The sequence below is a fragment of the Grampus griseus genome, assembly GCF_964374135.1.
Source record: "Grampus griseus genome assembly, chromosome: 1".
Classification (NCBI taxonomy): domain Eukaryota; kingdom Metazoa; phylum Chordata; class Mammalia; order Artiodactyla; family Delphinidae; genus Grampus; species Grampus griseus.
This window is the reverse complement of record NC_139017.1, coordinates 158,022,122-158,039,105: the sequence shown is the minus strand read 5'-3', so window position 1 is coordinate 158,039,105 and position 16,984 is coordinate 158,022,122. Positions and strand designations below refer to the sequence as shown.

The following is a 16,984-nucleotide window of genomic DNA, read 5'->3' as shown; positions in this document are numbered from 1 at the left end:
CCACTGATGGAAGCTCTGGCTCTCACTGTGGTTTAATTTGCATTTTCTAGAGTTTCTGTAAGATTTTCACATTTCATCACCACTCCACAGCCCTTTGAGCCCAAAGTAGTTCACAAACTCCTCACTTTGGTTTAGATCAATTCCTAAAGCGGCGATTACAGACTAGCAGCCAAAAAGTTGATACAACCCAAAAAGGAGGGTTTTGGTTGGCTGACACAGTACGTTTTAAGTTTTAATTCGTTGCCAATATTAAAAGATGTGTCTATATTTTAAAAATATCTGGCACTCCTGGGCCTGAGTTTCTGCATGAAAACAATCTGCAAGAGCTCTATTACCCATCACCATCACCACCATTCCCAACCACCACTCCCAGAGGGCTCCCTTACTCTGGCAGGCGCTAATGTTGCCATTTTCTCTTACAGCAAAGAAGAAAGTAACTTTTTAACCCATGTTTCTATCAAATTTTCTTATTCCTTGCCTGTGTGTTCTCATTACCCAGCTGGCCCCTGGAGACCACCATTGACCCTTCCTGGTGCACCACTCCACCTCTCATCCCATGTGTACCTTGTTATATTATGTTCTTTATCTCTGCCTAGAACACCCTCTTCCTATGGAAATCCACGAAGGCCTGATTCATATGTTACCTCAAGAGATTTCCCACATGCTTTTCTGGAAATAATGAGGGCCTTGGTTTTGAGAGACTTGAATTCCAACGCTTTCTGAGCTTGAGTTCCACCTTTATACTGTTATACGAATATTGCCTCTCAGTGTTACCTGGTAGACACTGCCTAAGGGGTGGGAAAGAGCACTGCGCTGAAGTCTCTTCAACTAGAGGAAATATTTAACATCTTAAGAGCCCTAAAAAGATGCCCAATTTGCACAACAATTTAAAACATTCTCTGCCTTCTCAGCCCCCAGACTGTTGCTAGGCTTTAGGACTAAAGTATTTAGCCAACAGTTCTTGAACGTTCAGGGAGTTGTAAGTAAATAATTTCAACACCTCATCACTAATGCTGTGATAGAACTCTGTCTAGACCCAGGGAGCTAGGACAGACTGCAGAGTACTGAAAAGGTTCTGAAGTGAACTTTGAGCTCAGTGGGCCTCAGAAGATTTTGTTTCACCAAGAAGGGAATTTTGGAAGGTAGAAAAGCACCTGCAAAAACCTGGGAAATCCTGGAGATAGTAAAAGTAGAGATGTAACAAAAAAGGCAGAGGGATTGGGCAGGATTGGCTGGAAACAGAAGCCAAACAAACCATTTAGGCATTAAATTCCAGGCACATGGGTTGCTGGGCTTTATTCCATTATCTATAGACAAACAGAAAAAGAATTGTGATCTTACACTTGGAGAAAAGCTTGGCTTTTTTTCCCTTTTAGCTCCAGTGCAATTGGGACTTTGTAGAGGGTGGGCCAGTCAGAAAAGCCTCAGGAATCTGCTGAGGCCAAAGTCCCCCTTGCAGGGCCCCCTCAGCACCTTTCAGAGAGGGGCTCAAGCTGGTAATGAAGATGGAAAAATAAATTACTTTCCCAAGTTATTTTGATTCATCCTCAAGGAAAGCCTACGGTGGTGGTTGTTTCTTCTGAGTAAGAGACAGGGTAGTCCAGTAAAGATGGATGCCAGACTTTCTAGCTTTGAATCTGCTCTAATCATTCAATAGCGATGTGACCTTGGACAAGTTACCTAACCTTTGTCTTACAGTCCACAGCTGTAAATTGGCAATAACAAACAGTACAGTATTTACGAGGAACGGGGAAAGCTATTGTTCAAAAAACTATTAAAACCTTCTATTTGCATACGGAAATTGAAGCCCTGGGAGGGAAAAGAATACCGTCACATAGCAAATTAGTGAAGTTGGGACTGGAATACAGGGCTGATGCCCAGCCCAGTGTATTCTCTCCCTCGTCCTCAGGGTTCCTAGATAGTCGTAGATGTTCACAGCAGGAGGGACGGGGTGGTGGAGGCGTACCGGAAAAAGCAGCCAGGCGCAAGGCTCTGGGAGCTGAATCATAGCTCCTTCGAGACAGAAACGAGGCTGACGTGAGTATTTGTGCAGAATGACTGGCTCCTTTCGGACCTCCTGGGTCTGCGGCTCCGAGGACTAAAACCCTATTGCATCTTGGGAGTGGGGGTCAGCCCCGGTGCATGGAGGGAAGCGTAGTCCTTTCCCTCCCCTCCCTTCCCAACTCACCCGCCTCGGAGGCCGCCTTCGCTTCATCTTTCCCAGCAAGCCTCGCGCGAGCGCCGGCTATTGATTGGCTGCGGCGCTAGCAGGAGGCTCTGCCGGCAGCAGTTATCCAGGGTTTCCGGTACGAGGGCAGAGCGGGCGAAGCCGTCAGGGCGTCGGCGGTGAGGTGCGTACAGCGTCGGCTAGGGGTACGAAGCGAGCCAGAGGGTCTGTGGTCCCAGACGCTTCTGGCCGGTGCGAGGAATCGCGTGGATTCCGTGCTAGGGCTCGGGCCGGGGGGCAGGGCTGAGGCCTGTGCGCATGCGCGCGCCCGGCGCGCGCGGCTGGAGGGCGCGCGAGGCGTGGGTGGCTGCGCGCGGGTTTGAGGGGGGAGCGGCACGTGGGGCGTGGGGGGCGGGGAAGGACCGGGAATCCAGCGTCCCGCCACGTCAGTCCCGGGCCCTGAACGTATCCCGCGCGCGGCCTGTGGTGAGGGGACCGTGTTGTGCCGGGAAGTGGCTTCAGGAAAAAGGAGGCCGCTCCTCCCTCGCTCCTGGGCACACCAGGCGCCGGTGACGGACCGGAAACGGAGAACCGCTGGCTCCCTCCAGGGAAGGCCTGCCGGTTTGTTTCAAGAAGCTTTGCGCGCCCGGTGTTGGGATTTCTGATCCAGGCTGCGAAGAATTTTAAAGTCTGGAAAATAGCAAGTGTGTTTGTTTCTATAGGATCTGCTCCTAACCTAACATTGCAAACCACAATGAAGAACCAAGACAAAAAGAATGGGGCTGCCAAGCAATCAGGCAACACTTCCAACCCAAAAAACACCCCGGGGCAACCGGAAGCTGGACCCGAGGGAGCCCAGGGGCGGCCTAGCCAGTCGGCTCCTGCGACAGAAGCTGAAGGTTCCACCATCCAGGCTCCAGGGAAGGCTGAGGGTGTGTGCCAGCTCTGCTTTTCCAGCGGGCAGGGGGAGGAGTTTGTGGTGCGCCGGTCCAGCTTCTGGAGTTAGAGGCCAAGGCCACTGTTTACCCAGCAAGGAGGAAATGTAGAATGAGAGGAGGACAGCGCTGAGTCTGTGCAGTCCCCACTGGCTGCTGGGGAGTTGATAGAGGCTCCCACTCTAAGCACAGGGACAGAACTCTCTTGAGAGAAGGCTCTGACAGAATCAAGTCAGGTTGGCAGTCAAATGAGACACCCAACCAGCAAATCCAGGTTACAAACACGTCGTTCACCAGTGGGTAACTGCTGTTTATATTTGAGGCATTTCTGGGACTTTTTTTTCCCCACCAGAGAAGGAAGGATTTATTACTTGCAGCAAGTAAGGAGAACACTTGCTTTCCCAAAGCAGTGTCTCCTCTGGAACTTTTTTTTTTTTTTTGTCGGCGCCAGCGGCTTGCAGTATCCTAGTTCCCCAACCAGGAACTCATGCCTCCTGCAGTGGAAGCATGGAGTCCTAACCACTGGACCGCCAGGGAATTCCCTGAAACTTTTTTTTTTTTTTGCGGTACGCGGACCTCTCACTGTTGTGGCCTCTCCCGTTGCGGAGCACAGGCTCCGGACGCGCAGGCTCAGCGGCCATGGCTCACGGGCCCAGCCGCTCCGCGGCATGTGGGATCTTCCCGGACCGGGGCACGAACACTTGTCCCCTGCATCGGCAGGCAGACTCTCAACCACTGCACCACCAAGGAAGCCCCCTGAAACTTTTTTAATGGCAAGAGGTGACATTGGCGGGGAGGAGAAGGGGATGGACTGGACGTAGAGTTCCTGCTACATGCTGCCACCCCTGTGTGTTGGATGGTCTACTTACTTGATTTCTTTTATACCCACAACAAGCGTGGTTGGGCAGTAGTGAGAAATAGTTACATCGTTTTACAGGGAAATAAACTGAGCCTTAGAGAAGTTAGGCAACCCAAACCAGTACGTTTGGGCCTGAAAACTCCCAACCAGTGGCATAACCATCTTATTTCTCTCTCTGCCCCTCATCCTCTCCTGCCGAAGGAGCACAAGCCAAAACTGCTCAGTCTGGGGCCCTCCAGGATGTCTCTGAGGAGCTGAGCCGCCAGCTGGAAGACATCCTCAGTACATACTGTGTTGACAACAGTCAGGGGGGCCCAGGAGAGGATGGGGCACAGGGTGAGCCAGCTGAACCCGAAGATGCAGAGAAGTCCAGGACCTATGCCTCGAGGAATGGGGAGCCCGAGCCAGAGACCCCAGTAGTCAATGGTGAGAAAGAGACTTCCAAGGGGGAGCCGGGCACAGACGAGAGCCGGGCAAGTGACGAGGTCGTAGACCGAGACCACCGAAGGCCACAGGAGAAGAAGAAAGCCAAGGGTCTGGGTGAGCAGAGGGCAGCTGCTTGTGAGGCTGGTGAGGGGAGGGAGTTTGGACCTGACATCCTGGGCTAGCCTGCTCTGCCAGGATTCAGAGGAAACCCTACTTCCAGAACTGTCAAACTACGTCGTTTAATCAAAGCCGGGACGGTGGTGCCATAGATAGAGGTGTACAGGTTGTTCACTGCACAAGGGCTTCTGGCCTTGGGAGCAAGCAGGAACCGAAGTCCAGCCTGCTCTCTTTGAGAGATGGAAAGCAGGAGTCCTGAGTCGGCAGTCTGTGCCCGCCAGCACCATTTCTAATTTGCTGTGTGACCTTGGGCAAGACGTTTCTCCTCTCTGGTCCTTAGTTTTCACTCCTCTGCACAATAAGAGAATTAGACTAGACCAGGGTTGAAAATTCAAATAAACCAAGCTAGCCAGAGGGCCCCATGAGACCAAGAGAATGCCCCCTTTATCCAAAAGCTTGACTGCCACCTGGTCCCAGTGAGTTGATAGCATGTAAAAATTGTAGCTGGCTTTTTTTTTTTTTTTAAGCCAGAAATCTAGAGTTACTATGTGAAATCTCTAGATTTTAATAGTTGGCAACTAATACGATAGGAGCCAAACAGAACCCATCTGTGGGTTGGATTTGTTTTGGCCTGTGTGCCCATGATTTGCATTCTCTGCATTGATCTCTCAGAGCCTCCCGGGGTTGACACTTCAGGAGCCTGGCACAGTGCTATGTACAGTGGCCCTCTCTTTGACTCAGTCACAGGCATGGGGGAGTCACTTGGGTGGGGATGGAGGGTTAGTGTGTGTCAGAGAATCAAAGGTGGTATTACACCCATGTCTTAGTCGCTACTCCCCCACCCCCCCTACCTGTTGCCCTAATTTAAAGGGTTTTTTTTTTAGTTATTTTAATCTTAGGATCAAATATTGAAAGCTATATTTATTAATTGGGGAGGATAGTCATTTTAAAGTGCACTCTTGTCTGCCTCTGTTGACTGGAGTGCAGTGTTCTTAAGGAGACCTGTTCCTTTTGCATCCTTCCTCTTTCAGAAGGGCCTTCCTTGCATTGAAACAGCACTGACTTCGCAGGTGGGACACCTTTCTTTCACCTGTAGGTAGAGTAGGCAGTTTTCTTTCTCCCATTCGTGGTGCTCACCACGGGGATTTGACAGAGACTCAGTCATTCATTTAATTAGTATTTATTGAGCATGTCGTCTGTGATGGGTGCTGGAGAATAGGGGAGGGCTACCTTAAGGCAGAAGAGTGGGCCCAGACCTGAAGGGGGGGCCCCCAGAGAAGGGGGTACATGCCTTTGCTCCCTGTGCTTTGCAGGAAAGGAGATCACGTTACTGATGCAGACGTTGAACACGCTGAGTACCCCAGAGGAGAAGCTCGCGGCTTTGTGCAAGAAGTATGCTGAGCTGGTCAGTTCTCCCCATTCTCCTCGTACCCTCCCTGCCCTGGGAGGTCAGCACATTTTTAATTACTCTGAGTCGCATTGTATTTCTCCTGTACAGTGCCGAATAGGCTCATGGGAGGGGACCTGAGCTGAGAGAGGACAGGGTCTGAGGAAGAGGTGAGGGTCTGTGAAGCCAGGGAGCCAGAAGGATTATCTGTCGATAATGAAAAGGCCACCTTGACTCTAGGAATCATGTTGAGGAGAGAAATGGTGAACCAGGGTCTGTTGCTGAGTATAAGGAGGTGGGTAGCAGGTGGGCTCATCTGAGGGCATGGGTGTCCCGAGAGTTGGGGGAATGTCATGGTCTGAGAGTCTTGCGAGCTTTGAATCTGCAGTCAAAGCTCAGAGAGAAACTGGCATCTGCTGGCTGTGCCCCTCTGCTTGTCCTTAGCGTCCATTTCTGTATCCTTGAGCTGGGGCCCTTGGGGTTATTGGGGGCAGTGTGTGAAGCACTCTCATAGTGTCCGGCCTGAGCTGTGGTGGCTGGAGTCGGGTCAGCTCAGGAGACCCTGGGTCCCCACGGGGCTCTTACCTGCCGTCCCCATCCCCATTCCCAGCTGGAGGAGCACCGGAACTCCCAGAAGCAGATGAAGCTCCTGCAGAAGAAGCAGAGCCAGCTGGTACAGGAGAAGGACCACCTGCGTGGCGAGCACAGCAAGGCTGTCCTGGCCCGCAGCAAGCTCGAGAGCCTGTGCCGAGAGCTGCAGCGCCACAACCGTTCCCTCAAGGTGGGCCAGCCGCTTTCCCTGACCTCACTTGTCTTTGGTGGCTTTCCCCCTAAAAGCAGCACAGGCTTTCGGCATAGAAAGAGATTTCCCCAATGATGCCGTACTTTAGAGAGCTACTTGTAACCACTTGACATGCACTTGTATTAGATGAGGTAAAGGCTAAGGTGTTGAAGGAACCTGGATGCAGGGCTTTAGGTTTCTCCATCCCATAGCAGTCCCAGGTGAGCAGCTGGAGGGTGGAGAGGGTCATCAGTCTGGAGTGCTGGGGCCTTTCTCCAACCTCTGCTTCTCCTAGGGTGGGGTCAGTCTGGTTAAGACCTGGTCATTACTGTGATCTCCAGATAGCTTTTGTATATATATCCTTTATATTTCTTTAAAAATTTGCATCAGTAAATATATTTTGCAACTTGTTTTTCTCAATTGTATTTTATTTTAAAACATTACAAATTTAATATAAATGTGATGTAAAAGATACAAAGGTGACAAAAGTCTAACAAATCAAAGGTAATTGTTGCCCACCCTCCTTGACCCTGGTCCCGGTCCCAGCAGAAACTAATGGGAAGTAAACCTACTTATATGTAAGTCTAAGTGCAGCCTTCTGACTTTCCTGTCTACATATAAAAGCTTACGTAAAGTATTTTTAATGAAATTATTATACATGTATTGTTTCATAGCCTATTCCATTTTCTCACTTTACACAATGCCTTATCTTTCCCTAGCAGTTTTATAAGCCTCCCTCATTCTTTTTAACAGCATCATTGTATGGATATGCTGCATCTGATCAGTACCCTAGTTAATGTGTTTTGTGTCGTTTCCAATTTTTCACTGTTTCATGTATAGAGCTACAGTGAAAATTCTTGTTATATATATCCCTGGCTAATTACATGGAATTTATCCATAGGATAAATCTCAGAAGTGGAATGTCTGGGTCGAAGAATATGCAAATTTTAATAGATTTTGCCAGATTGCCTTCCCACCAACAGTGTCTGAGTGCCTAATTCTGCACAGCCCTGCCAACCCTGGGAATTACTGAATTTTAACTACTTGGTCAGGGGAGAGGGGGTGGGTCAGAGATAGAAGCACATTAAACTGAGACAAATAGGTCTTCCAAATCCTGTTCTGAGGCCTGGAAGAGTAGGCCTCAGGAAATCCAGATTTCTTTAGAAAGGCACTTACGTGTATGCCTGCATTTTTCTAGGGAGTCTCTGGCTCGATGTCACCCGATATACAGAGGGGTCCATTAGGAGCCCCCATTGCATGACCTCTTGGATCCTGGCTACTCCTCACTTGGAAAGCAGGGAGGGCTACTGGGAGAGAACATACCTGAACTGGTGGGGGAGCCCTGTGAGTCTGGCCAGGGGACAGTGGATGATGGAGCTGGGGCTGACTTCTCTGCCCAGGAAGAAGGCGTGCAGCGGGCCCGGGAGGAGGAGGAGAAACGCAAGGAGGTGACCTCGCACTTCCAGGTGACACTGAATGACATCCAGCTGCAGATGGAACAGCACAATGAGCGCAATTCCAAGCTGCGCCAGGAGAACGTGGAGCTGGCTGAGAGGCTCAAGAAGCTGATTGAGCAGTACGAGCTACGGGAGGAGGTGAGGGGTCGCCAGGGGACTGTGGGTTCTGGGTGGATGCCGGTGCCAGGCAGCGCTTTCTAGGCTTCATCCCTTCCCCCATTCTCCCTCCTTTCCTCGGGAGGGGAGTGATGTTGTACATCCTCATGTAGATGAGAGCTGAGGTGTTGAGAAGAGACTCGCCTGTGGCCACACAATCGCGGGTCCACAGCACCTCGTCCTAAACAGTAGGGCCAGGTGTCTTTTGGAATTAGAACTGTCCACATTTTAGACTAGAGTTATGTTCATGGACTGGGTATTATGTAGCACCCCCAGCAGGGCCGTGTGGCAGCACCCCCAAATCAGACATGTTAATGCTTATGCAATAAAACTTCTGAGTATTCTCGCCTAGGTTTATAATTAACCTTACAATGCTTATTAGCCTTACAAGTTTATCTGCTTGGTTAGGGCAATTTCAGTTTTCAGAGTATTTTAGAATTTGAGGAGCTGGAACTGTGTTTAGTGATCGACTCTAGGGGCTGTGTCCTCTGATTACTTGCTGCTCTGCTGCCCCTGCCACTTGAAAGGGCAGGATATCACTCCCTTGGCTGGTGTTGGTTGCTGCCCCAGGCGCTCAGATCCCTCTCTTTGGGTCCCCACACGCCAGTCACTTGGCGTTCTGGGCTTCTGTTTCTTAAATGTTGTGAACAGGGAGATTGGCAGCTACCTTACAGGGCTGGACCAGGCCCCTTCCTAGACCGTGGGGTGTGGTGGTGGGTGTGGTGGTGGGTGTGGTGGTGGGTGGGATGGGCAAGACCCTGCCCTCTTGGGCTCACAGTCCAGTGTAGTGATCACGTGTGCAGGGCCTGGAGGGGCCTTCCCTGACCCACCTCTTTTCCTGTGCTTCATCCTCTGGGATGAAGGCTGGTTTGAGAGGAGTTGGTTTGGTTCTTGTCCCTCAGCACTGAGAGACATGGAGGCTTCCTGAGCCACCAGAGTGAGGCACCTACTTCAAGCAGCTGAGGCCCCTCTTCGTCTTCCCTCTCCTTTCCCCCTGGTTCTCCCTGTGGGAGTGGAGGTGCACCCCGTCCCCAGTCAGATTCAGGCACTCCCATCCTGGCCCACAAGCCTCCCAACCGTAGATCACAGGTGACTGAAATTCATCATGTCTCAAACTAGACGTATCTCGAAGCCACGTTTTCTTCCCCCATCCAAAAAATATATCGCATTCTCCACCTCCCTGTTTTCAGTTGCTTTGACCTTTGAAGTAGCACTCACGTTCATCACCACCTCTCCATCACTGTTTTCTCACCTGGTCCCAGTTCCCGGGGCTCCTCCAGCAGTCAGGACAGCCATTCCTTGGGATCCACACATCTGATCTTCACCTACAGATACAGCAGATCTCTGCCAACTGAGCTAAGCTGTTATGTTGGTAGAGAAGTCGTGTTTGCCCTTTCTTCTCATTTACAAGGGAGTTGGGCTCCAGAAGTAAGGGTTCTCAGTCCAATGGAGTACGTAATCTTTCTTAAGGCTAGAGATTGGAGTATTTTTATTACTTGGCTTCCTGGGAGCTGATCTCATCCTTAAACCCCTGTGCTCACTCTAGAGTGACTCAGTGGGAAAGACACAAGGTGAGGTTGGGCAGTAGACCTTCCAGGGACTTGGGTCCCACATCCTATGGGACACGTGGGAGTCCAACATGTCAGACTGAGGTGGTAGGCTGGCAGTGCCCTGGTCTCTGCACATGGGGCATCCCTGCAGCCCCTGGGTCTCCCTGAGAAAGGGAGCTCCTGACAGATGGACCCCTCTCATGATGCTTTCCTGCAGCACATTGACAAAGTCTTCAAACACAAGGACCTACAGCAGCAGCTGGTGGACGCCAAGCTCCAGCAGGCCCAGGAGATGCTGAAGGAGGCAGAGGAGAGGCACCAGCGGGAGAAGGATTTTGTGAGGCTCAGGCCCCAGGGGTGGGGGTCTGGGAGGAGGCAGGTTGGGTTCTGGCTCAGCTTATAGTCAAGTTTGTACGGGAGAGGTTGCTGTCTGGTCAGACCAGGGCACTGCTTCCTCAGACACCAGTCTGAGAGCAGGAAGCCTTGATGGGTTATGGTGCGTGTGGCGAAGAAAATCCAGATGTAGCCTCTGGGGGCTTCTGATGGAATCTGGGGTCCTGTCTCGGAAATAGCTCCTCAAAGAGGCTGTGGAGTCGCAGAGGATGTGCGAGCTGATGAAGCAGCAGGAGACCCACCTGAAACAGCAGGTGAGACTGTATAGCCTCCCCCTGTGCCTTCGTGGTCCCCACGCTGAGCCCCATCCTGTGGGGAGGGAAATGGAACCCTCATTCTAGGACCACCTTGACTCCTGTGTGACCTTCCTAAGACTTTGTTCTCCCCGGACCCTCCCAGCACCTGTGTGGTGGTGACCAGGTGGCTAGGTGAGCTCGAAGTACTCGGCTCCTAGTCAGAATTGTTGTGCTGCTGTTGAGGAGGTGGGGACGGAATGGGTGATTTCAGTTACATTAGTTAGACTTCATTCTGGAAGAAAAGTTTGAAAACAAACATAAAAGAAAATACAAGTCACCCCCAAATCCTACTTTTTAGGCTTAACATTTTAGATTATATCCTTCCAAATATATGGTTTTTGTTTTGTTTTAAAGAAAACTGGTATCTCAAGAGAGTTGTTGGGTCAGAGGGCCAAGGGTGAGTCTGAGTGTGTTGACCAGAAGTGCCCTCCAGAGAAACCCAGTCTTACCTGTGGGCTTCTTTCTCACCCAGCTTGCCCTATACACGGAGAAGTTTGAAGAGTTCCAGAACACTCTTTCCAAAAGCAGTGAGGTGTTCACCACGTTCAAACAAGAGATGGAAAAGGTAACAGTGGTCCAGACTGGGTGTGGCTGCAGGGGCATAAGCAGCTTCATTCAGAGTTGAACACTGGGCCTGCCTTCAGGAAGCCCCCTCCCTGGAGTGCTTCACGAGGAGCTGTTTACAGTAATAGTGTGATTGAGACCATAAGTAGGGTCTGGGTGGGCTGTATTTAACTGGAGACACCCTGGGGTGGCACAGAGGGCACTGACTGCGCCCAGTAATACCTTACCCCCTTGGGATCGTTCCCCACTTTGGAGACACAGATGCACAGACAGCCTGGACCCCTGACCATTTCCTTTTATGTGTCACATAATCCAGATGACTAAGAAGATCAAGAAGCTGGAAAAAGAAACCACCATGTACCGGTCCCGGTGGGAGAGCAGCAACAAGGCCTTGCTTGAGATGGCCGAGGAGGTGGGCTGAGTGTGACCTGCATCTGGGCTGGGGGTGTGCAGCTCTTGAGTACTGGGCCCTTTCCTGTACATTGTACCGAGAAGTGATGCAGCTGCCATGAGGTGGAGCTGGGATTCACATACATGTCCATCCAAGTCCAGAGGCACTATCGGCTGTCTCCCCGAGGGAGGTGGTGAGCTTAGTGATAGGTCTGTAGGGGAAGCAAAGAGAGCAGATGGAAGAAAGGAGGAAAGGAGCAGAAAAAACAAGGGGTGCCAGTGATGCGCATAGCTTGCATGCAGCTGCAGAACTGCCCAGATAATTTGATTTTGTGGCTTGAGATGTAGGAGGAGAAAATAACTAATTGACGGAGAGGCTGCTGTGTGCCAGACCCTGCTGCGTGTTTAGATGTGCCGGTTCATTGAGCTCTCTTGAGATCTGTGAGGGTGACATTAGTAGTCCAGTATAACAGATAAGGCAGTAGGCTCAAAAGCCAAGTACTTTGCTAAGGCCATCTGGTGGATAAACAGAGGAATCCATTGTCTCCAAGCCATGCCCCTTCTCTACACCACACTGCCCCCAACCGACAGCCAAGTCTCAGCGTAAACCAGGGCTGTTTACTTGAAAGCGGCCAGCTTTTTTACTCTGATCGGTGCCCAGCGTTGTTAAAGTGTGAATGTTTTCTACCAAGTGGCAGTGTTGGGTGGGGCGTTGATGACATGGAACTGAAGGCCCTATGTCTCTCCCTAGAAAACACTCCGGGACAAAGAGCTGGAGGGCCTGCAGGTCAAAATACAGCGGCTGGAGAAGCTGTGTCGGGCACTGCAGTCAGAGCGCAATGACCTGAACAAGAGGGTGCAGGACCTAAGTGCTGGGGGCCAGGCTCCCCTCACTGACAGCGGCCCTGAGCGAAGGCCAGAGGCTGCCAATACCTCCAAGGAACAGGGTGGCGAGGGGCCCAGGGTCCAAGCACCTAGCTCCCCAAGGGTCACAGAAGCTCCTTGCTGCCCCGGAGCACCGAGCATGGAAGCATCAGGCCAAACTGGGCCCCAGGAACCCGCCTCCATCACTGCCTAGGGAGCTGGGAAGGGAGCGAGCAGCCCAGCCAGGCCTGGCCCATGTGAGGCTCCCGCCGCTGAGGCCCAGGGTGCTGTGACCTGGCTGCCATCTGACTCTTTGCAGTTTTGGATTTTGTGGGTCAGTTTTACGTACATATGGCATATGTGCAAGGCCTCATACATTTATATCTGTAAGTGTAAAACGGGCTTGCATCAGAGGTGGGGGTGTGTACAGATGAAGTCAGTGGCTCTTCTGTGAGCTGAAGAGTCTTAAAGCGGAGTTGTCGTCTGTGGCTGCCGTCACAGTAAGTTGGCAGGAGAAGTGATTTGAGCGTTTCCCTGCCCAATTTGAGGCTCAGCCCCTCCCTCCCTGCTACCTTCAGGGCTCATGACAGGTGACACACCCAGGCCATGACTGTGTTCTCCTGTTAGTGGGACTTGGGCAGCTCTGGCTCTCCTAGCTCTCCTGGAAGCTCCTTTGCTTCTCTTAATCTGGAAAAGGGGTCGCCAGGCAGAGCATTGACAAGGCACTCAGAGCCAGTGATTAGACTGCTTCCCTACCTAGGACAAGGGACCTGGAGCATGTTCTGTGCGGGATGATGTGCTGGTAGGGAGCCCCTCAGCTTCCCCTGCGCTCCGGTAGTGCCAGGACCAGGCCAATGATGCTTCGCAGTAGCCTTATCATTCACAGGTGCCTCTGTAGCCTGCACAAATGATTGACGAGATCATCAAAAGGATTCTTTCTGAAGGTTTTTGGGTTTTGTTCTGTTTGCCTTGGTTTTGTTTCGGTTTTGCACATGACAGTGTTTGTTTTGAGGATCTTCTGAGGAAGAAGGGGTGCTATGGTGGTGGTGCCTGGGTTCCTGGCCTCCAGTGCCCCACCCCCTCACCACCCCACCTGGCACCTTTGCCATGTTGGTGCTCAGGATTCCTGCTTGATGAAGTCAGATTGTTTGTTTATAGTGAGAGAAAGGAAAGGGCTTCTGATGGCTTTGTCACAAGCTTACAATCCTGGGAGGCCACTGCTGATGCCACCACCACTGTCTCCATGCAGCAGTTGCCGGGCCCCGGGTCCAGCTGTCCCTTTGGCCTCATGAGTCTGTTTCTGCTTCCTGCACCCACACCACCAATGTGCATTCTTTTGAGGTTTGCCGTGATTTTGTTGCCCAAGTAGTAAGAGCTGTGATATGTCCCCCTTGACATCCCATTTCTTCCTGTGTGGGAGCCCCCAGCTCTTATCTGACAGCTAATGGGTAAGAATGCGACTCAGCCATTGACTGAGCCCCAGAAGTCCACAGAATGGCTGCAGATAGTTGTGTGTGTTTTCCTCTCTAGCTCCACCACTCCCACCCCTCATACATGCTACTCTATACTCTGAAAGTCCTGCTGGTGGCAAACTTGCCAGTGTATTAGTCAATCTTTGTACAGAACAATGTTCTGGAACAGCAGAATGAGTCTTGGGTCAGGAAGCAGGGCTACGCTGCGTTTGGGGTCCTGTAACCCCATCTCCAGCTGGGCCTCAGCTTCAGTATAGCTGAGGGAGCCACAGACCAAGATGGATCGGAGGGTTGAGTTTTTGCTTCTTGCTGTGTTTCCTTGAAGTTAATTCATTATCTTATAAGTCCCTTCATCTTCCACAAATAGCCCGCTCTTTTCAGCCCTTAACTTAAATCCCTCAGATAATTAGGTTCATGAAGAGTGCTAAGTACTCCTGAATTATGTTAGGACTTAGACCAGAGATGGCAAATGAATGGCACAGCATCTCCCCTCCCCCCATGGCAGGTACCACTAATCTGCTTCGGAGTATTCCCTGCTAAATCCCTGGTATATCATTTCTCAAGATTCCCCCAGCAGCCAGCATGAGTGTTGAGACCTATTTGCCATCCCTGGCTGAGATACTGCTCTGCTGAGGAACATAAGAGCTGCCAACCCCATACGGGGTTTGCTGAGCTAAGGAAGTACAGAGAAGAGACAGAAGTTTCTGCCTGCCCCCTTCAAAACAAGCAGGAAGGCCTGCAGTGACCCACATGATTGCCTGCCCCACTTCAGCTACCTCTTAAAGCCCATAGTGTTGGTGGGGAGGGGACTGTTGGAGCCCAGTGTGGTGTGGGGAATTATAGCCCTCGGAAACCAAGTCTAGCTGCTGAGGATCTACAGTGAGCAAGGTGGCCCCAGCTGTGCAGGGTAGAACCTCTGCTCTCACCTCCAGCCGCCTGTCTCTAGGCATCCAGGCTAGGCTATAATTGGGGACCCCATTCTTCTTCCTGTTCGTTGACCAAATCTTAACCGATCACTACAGCTGCTCTGCTTGCTTTGCTTCCCAAAGTCAGCCCAGGTTTCTGGGTGCTGCCCATACCGGCCAGGGTCCTGGGCCAGATGAAGAGGTGACCTATCCATGAGTGAAGACCAGTTCCTTCCTCCCTGGGGCAGGTCTCATGCCCATGACCTCAGTTTTAGGACCAAGAGCTGTGTTGGTTTCTTAGATTGCTAGTTTTTCCTCCAGGGGACCACAGCAGGTGAGGCTCTGCTGACAGTAATTTGTGCTCAGGGTCTTGTCCAGCTGAGAGCTTCATGTACACCAGATTCTGAGAGGTGTCAGCAGCACTTTTAAAAAATTTTGTTTTCCGTGAGGTTTTTGGACCATGGGCTGCGCTCAGGCACTTTCTATAAGAGAATGTTATGTCTGTAAAAATGGTTATTTCTCCTCCTCCACCCCCACCCTGGTGGCCCTTCGGAGGGCTGACCAAAAGGCCAGTGGAGCTGCCCTGGTGTCTATGGGGGAGGGCTGAGGCCTGCTGAGTTGGTTCTCCAACTGCTGCTCCAGCCCTCCCACCTTGCACAGCACAGAGGAGGTCATCCTAGGGACATCCAGGCACCCGCCTGGGGGAAGGGTGCTGCCTTCTGTCCCTGTAACTGCTTCCCTTATGGCCCAACCTGGCTGTCCAGATTTGTTTGAAGCTGTGCTGACGGCCTTTTTTTGTCTCTTTTTGGTATTCACAACAGCCAGGGACTTGATTTTGATGTATTTTAAAACCACATTAAATAAAGAGTCTGTTGCCTTAACTTTTTTCTCTCCTGACCTTCGTGGTCATTTGCTGCTTTTGGGTCCATCCAGCCACACTGATGTGTCCACATCTGCTACGAAGTCTCTGGCTCTGCCTTCCAACAGTCACCGCAGGCTCAGGACACTAGCAAATACACTTCAGCTGCCTGAGTGGAGCCCTTGGCAAAGTTGGTGTGATGCTCATCATATATATATGATTTTTCTCAATCAAAAGTTGTCCCTGTCAAAAAAAGAATTGTCCTTGTTCCCTGAGGGTTTACAGGCTAGTGACGGGGAAAGGTGGTTTTAGATACAGAAAGGTTGGTTGTGATATGGGAGCATGGGAGAGGTCCTGTTCCCTTCAGCAAGGGGATAGAACTGGATCCTGGAAGGTCCTTAGGACCCAAAGGGCAAGTGGAAGTTTGACATTTAGTGAGGAAGTGGTTGACAATGCAGGTGCACAGGAGGTTGGTGGGAGATGAGGCAGGGGCCAAATCACGAGCCTGTGTGCCAGGTTAAGGAATTCGTGCTAGATCCAGGAGACACGGGCAACCGCGTAAGTTGTTTAGACAGGAAATCGGTCGAGTCCATGAGGAAGACAAAAAGCAAGGAGACCAGAGAGTTGGGCATAGGCCAATGGGGGCCCAAATTAAGATGAGGGGACACTGTCATCACTGCCACTGGGGGCTGTCTGCCATGCATAGCATCCTTTTGGCACTGGCCCACCCAAGGGAATACACAGGAACCTCCAGGTTCCTTTGATTCCTTTCCTTGTCATTCCATGACAAGACCCAAACTGCACGTAGTCCTTAAGAATGGGCTGTTTCTAACTCCTGTTCACCCACCCCAAGGCTAGGTGTAAAAGTTGAGACTCCTATAAGGGAGACATCCTACTGGTGGCCTCACCCAGCACCCTGTTCTCTGCCCTCCCTTGGCTGATCTGGCTCAAAGGATTATATATGAATGCCCCCCAAATGGCAGAGGCAAACTGCATTTGCCTCCAGGCCTCCACAGGCAGACATTTCCACGCTGGCTGTGACAACCCCCACAAAACCTCTGCCCCTTCAGGCCAGGATCCTGATGGGTTGATATGTTTCTGTGCCAGCCACATGGGTTGGTTCCAGTTAAATATCCTTTGGAGGGGGTCCAGGGAGACTGCCACAATTCTTGGAGCTCCAGATTAAAGCAGCTCTGAGAATAACTTCACCCTAGAGGTGCTCCTGGACTCTCTGCCACTTTCCTGGAGGAGCCTTTGTGCCACTCTCTAGCAGCCCTGGTAGGGGAGGAGAGGGACTTCCAGCTGTCCCCTCTGCCTACCTACACAGACCCCTCCCTCAGACCCCTGGTTGTGGAAGTCCCAAAGTAATGTCTCCCCTTCTGGAGCAGTCTAGGTGTTGGAAGCAT

At 51.4% G+C, this 16,984-nt stretch overlaps 1 protein-coding gene across 1 annotated transcript; it reads left to right on the top strand.

Annotated features, from left to right (window-relative positions):
* Window positions 1-2,275: 2,275 nt before the first annotated feature.
* On the top strand, window positions 2,276-15,825 carry TXLNA (taxilin alpha). Its single transcript, XM_082652125.1, has 11 exons — window positions 2,276-2,351; window positions 2,890-3,099; window positions 4,163-4,501; window positions 5,818-5,909; window positions 6,502-6,672; window positions 8,073-8,267; window positions 10,053-10,172; window positions 10,408-10,482; window positions 10,997-11,089; window positions 11,405-11,500; window positions 12,230-15,825. Exons 2-11 carry the CDS (start codon window positions 2,922-2,924, stop codon window positions 12,554-12,556), a joined length of 1,686 nt encoding a protein of 561 aa, XP_082508251.1. The 5' UTR covers window positions 2,276-2,351; window positions 2,890-2,921; the 3' UTR covers window positions 12,557-15,825.
* The last annotated feature ends 1,159 nt before the right edge of the window (window positions 15,826-16,984 follow it).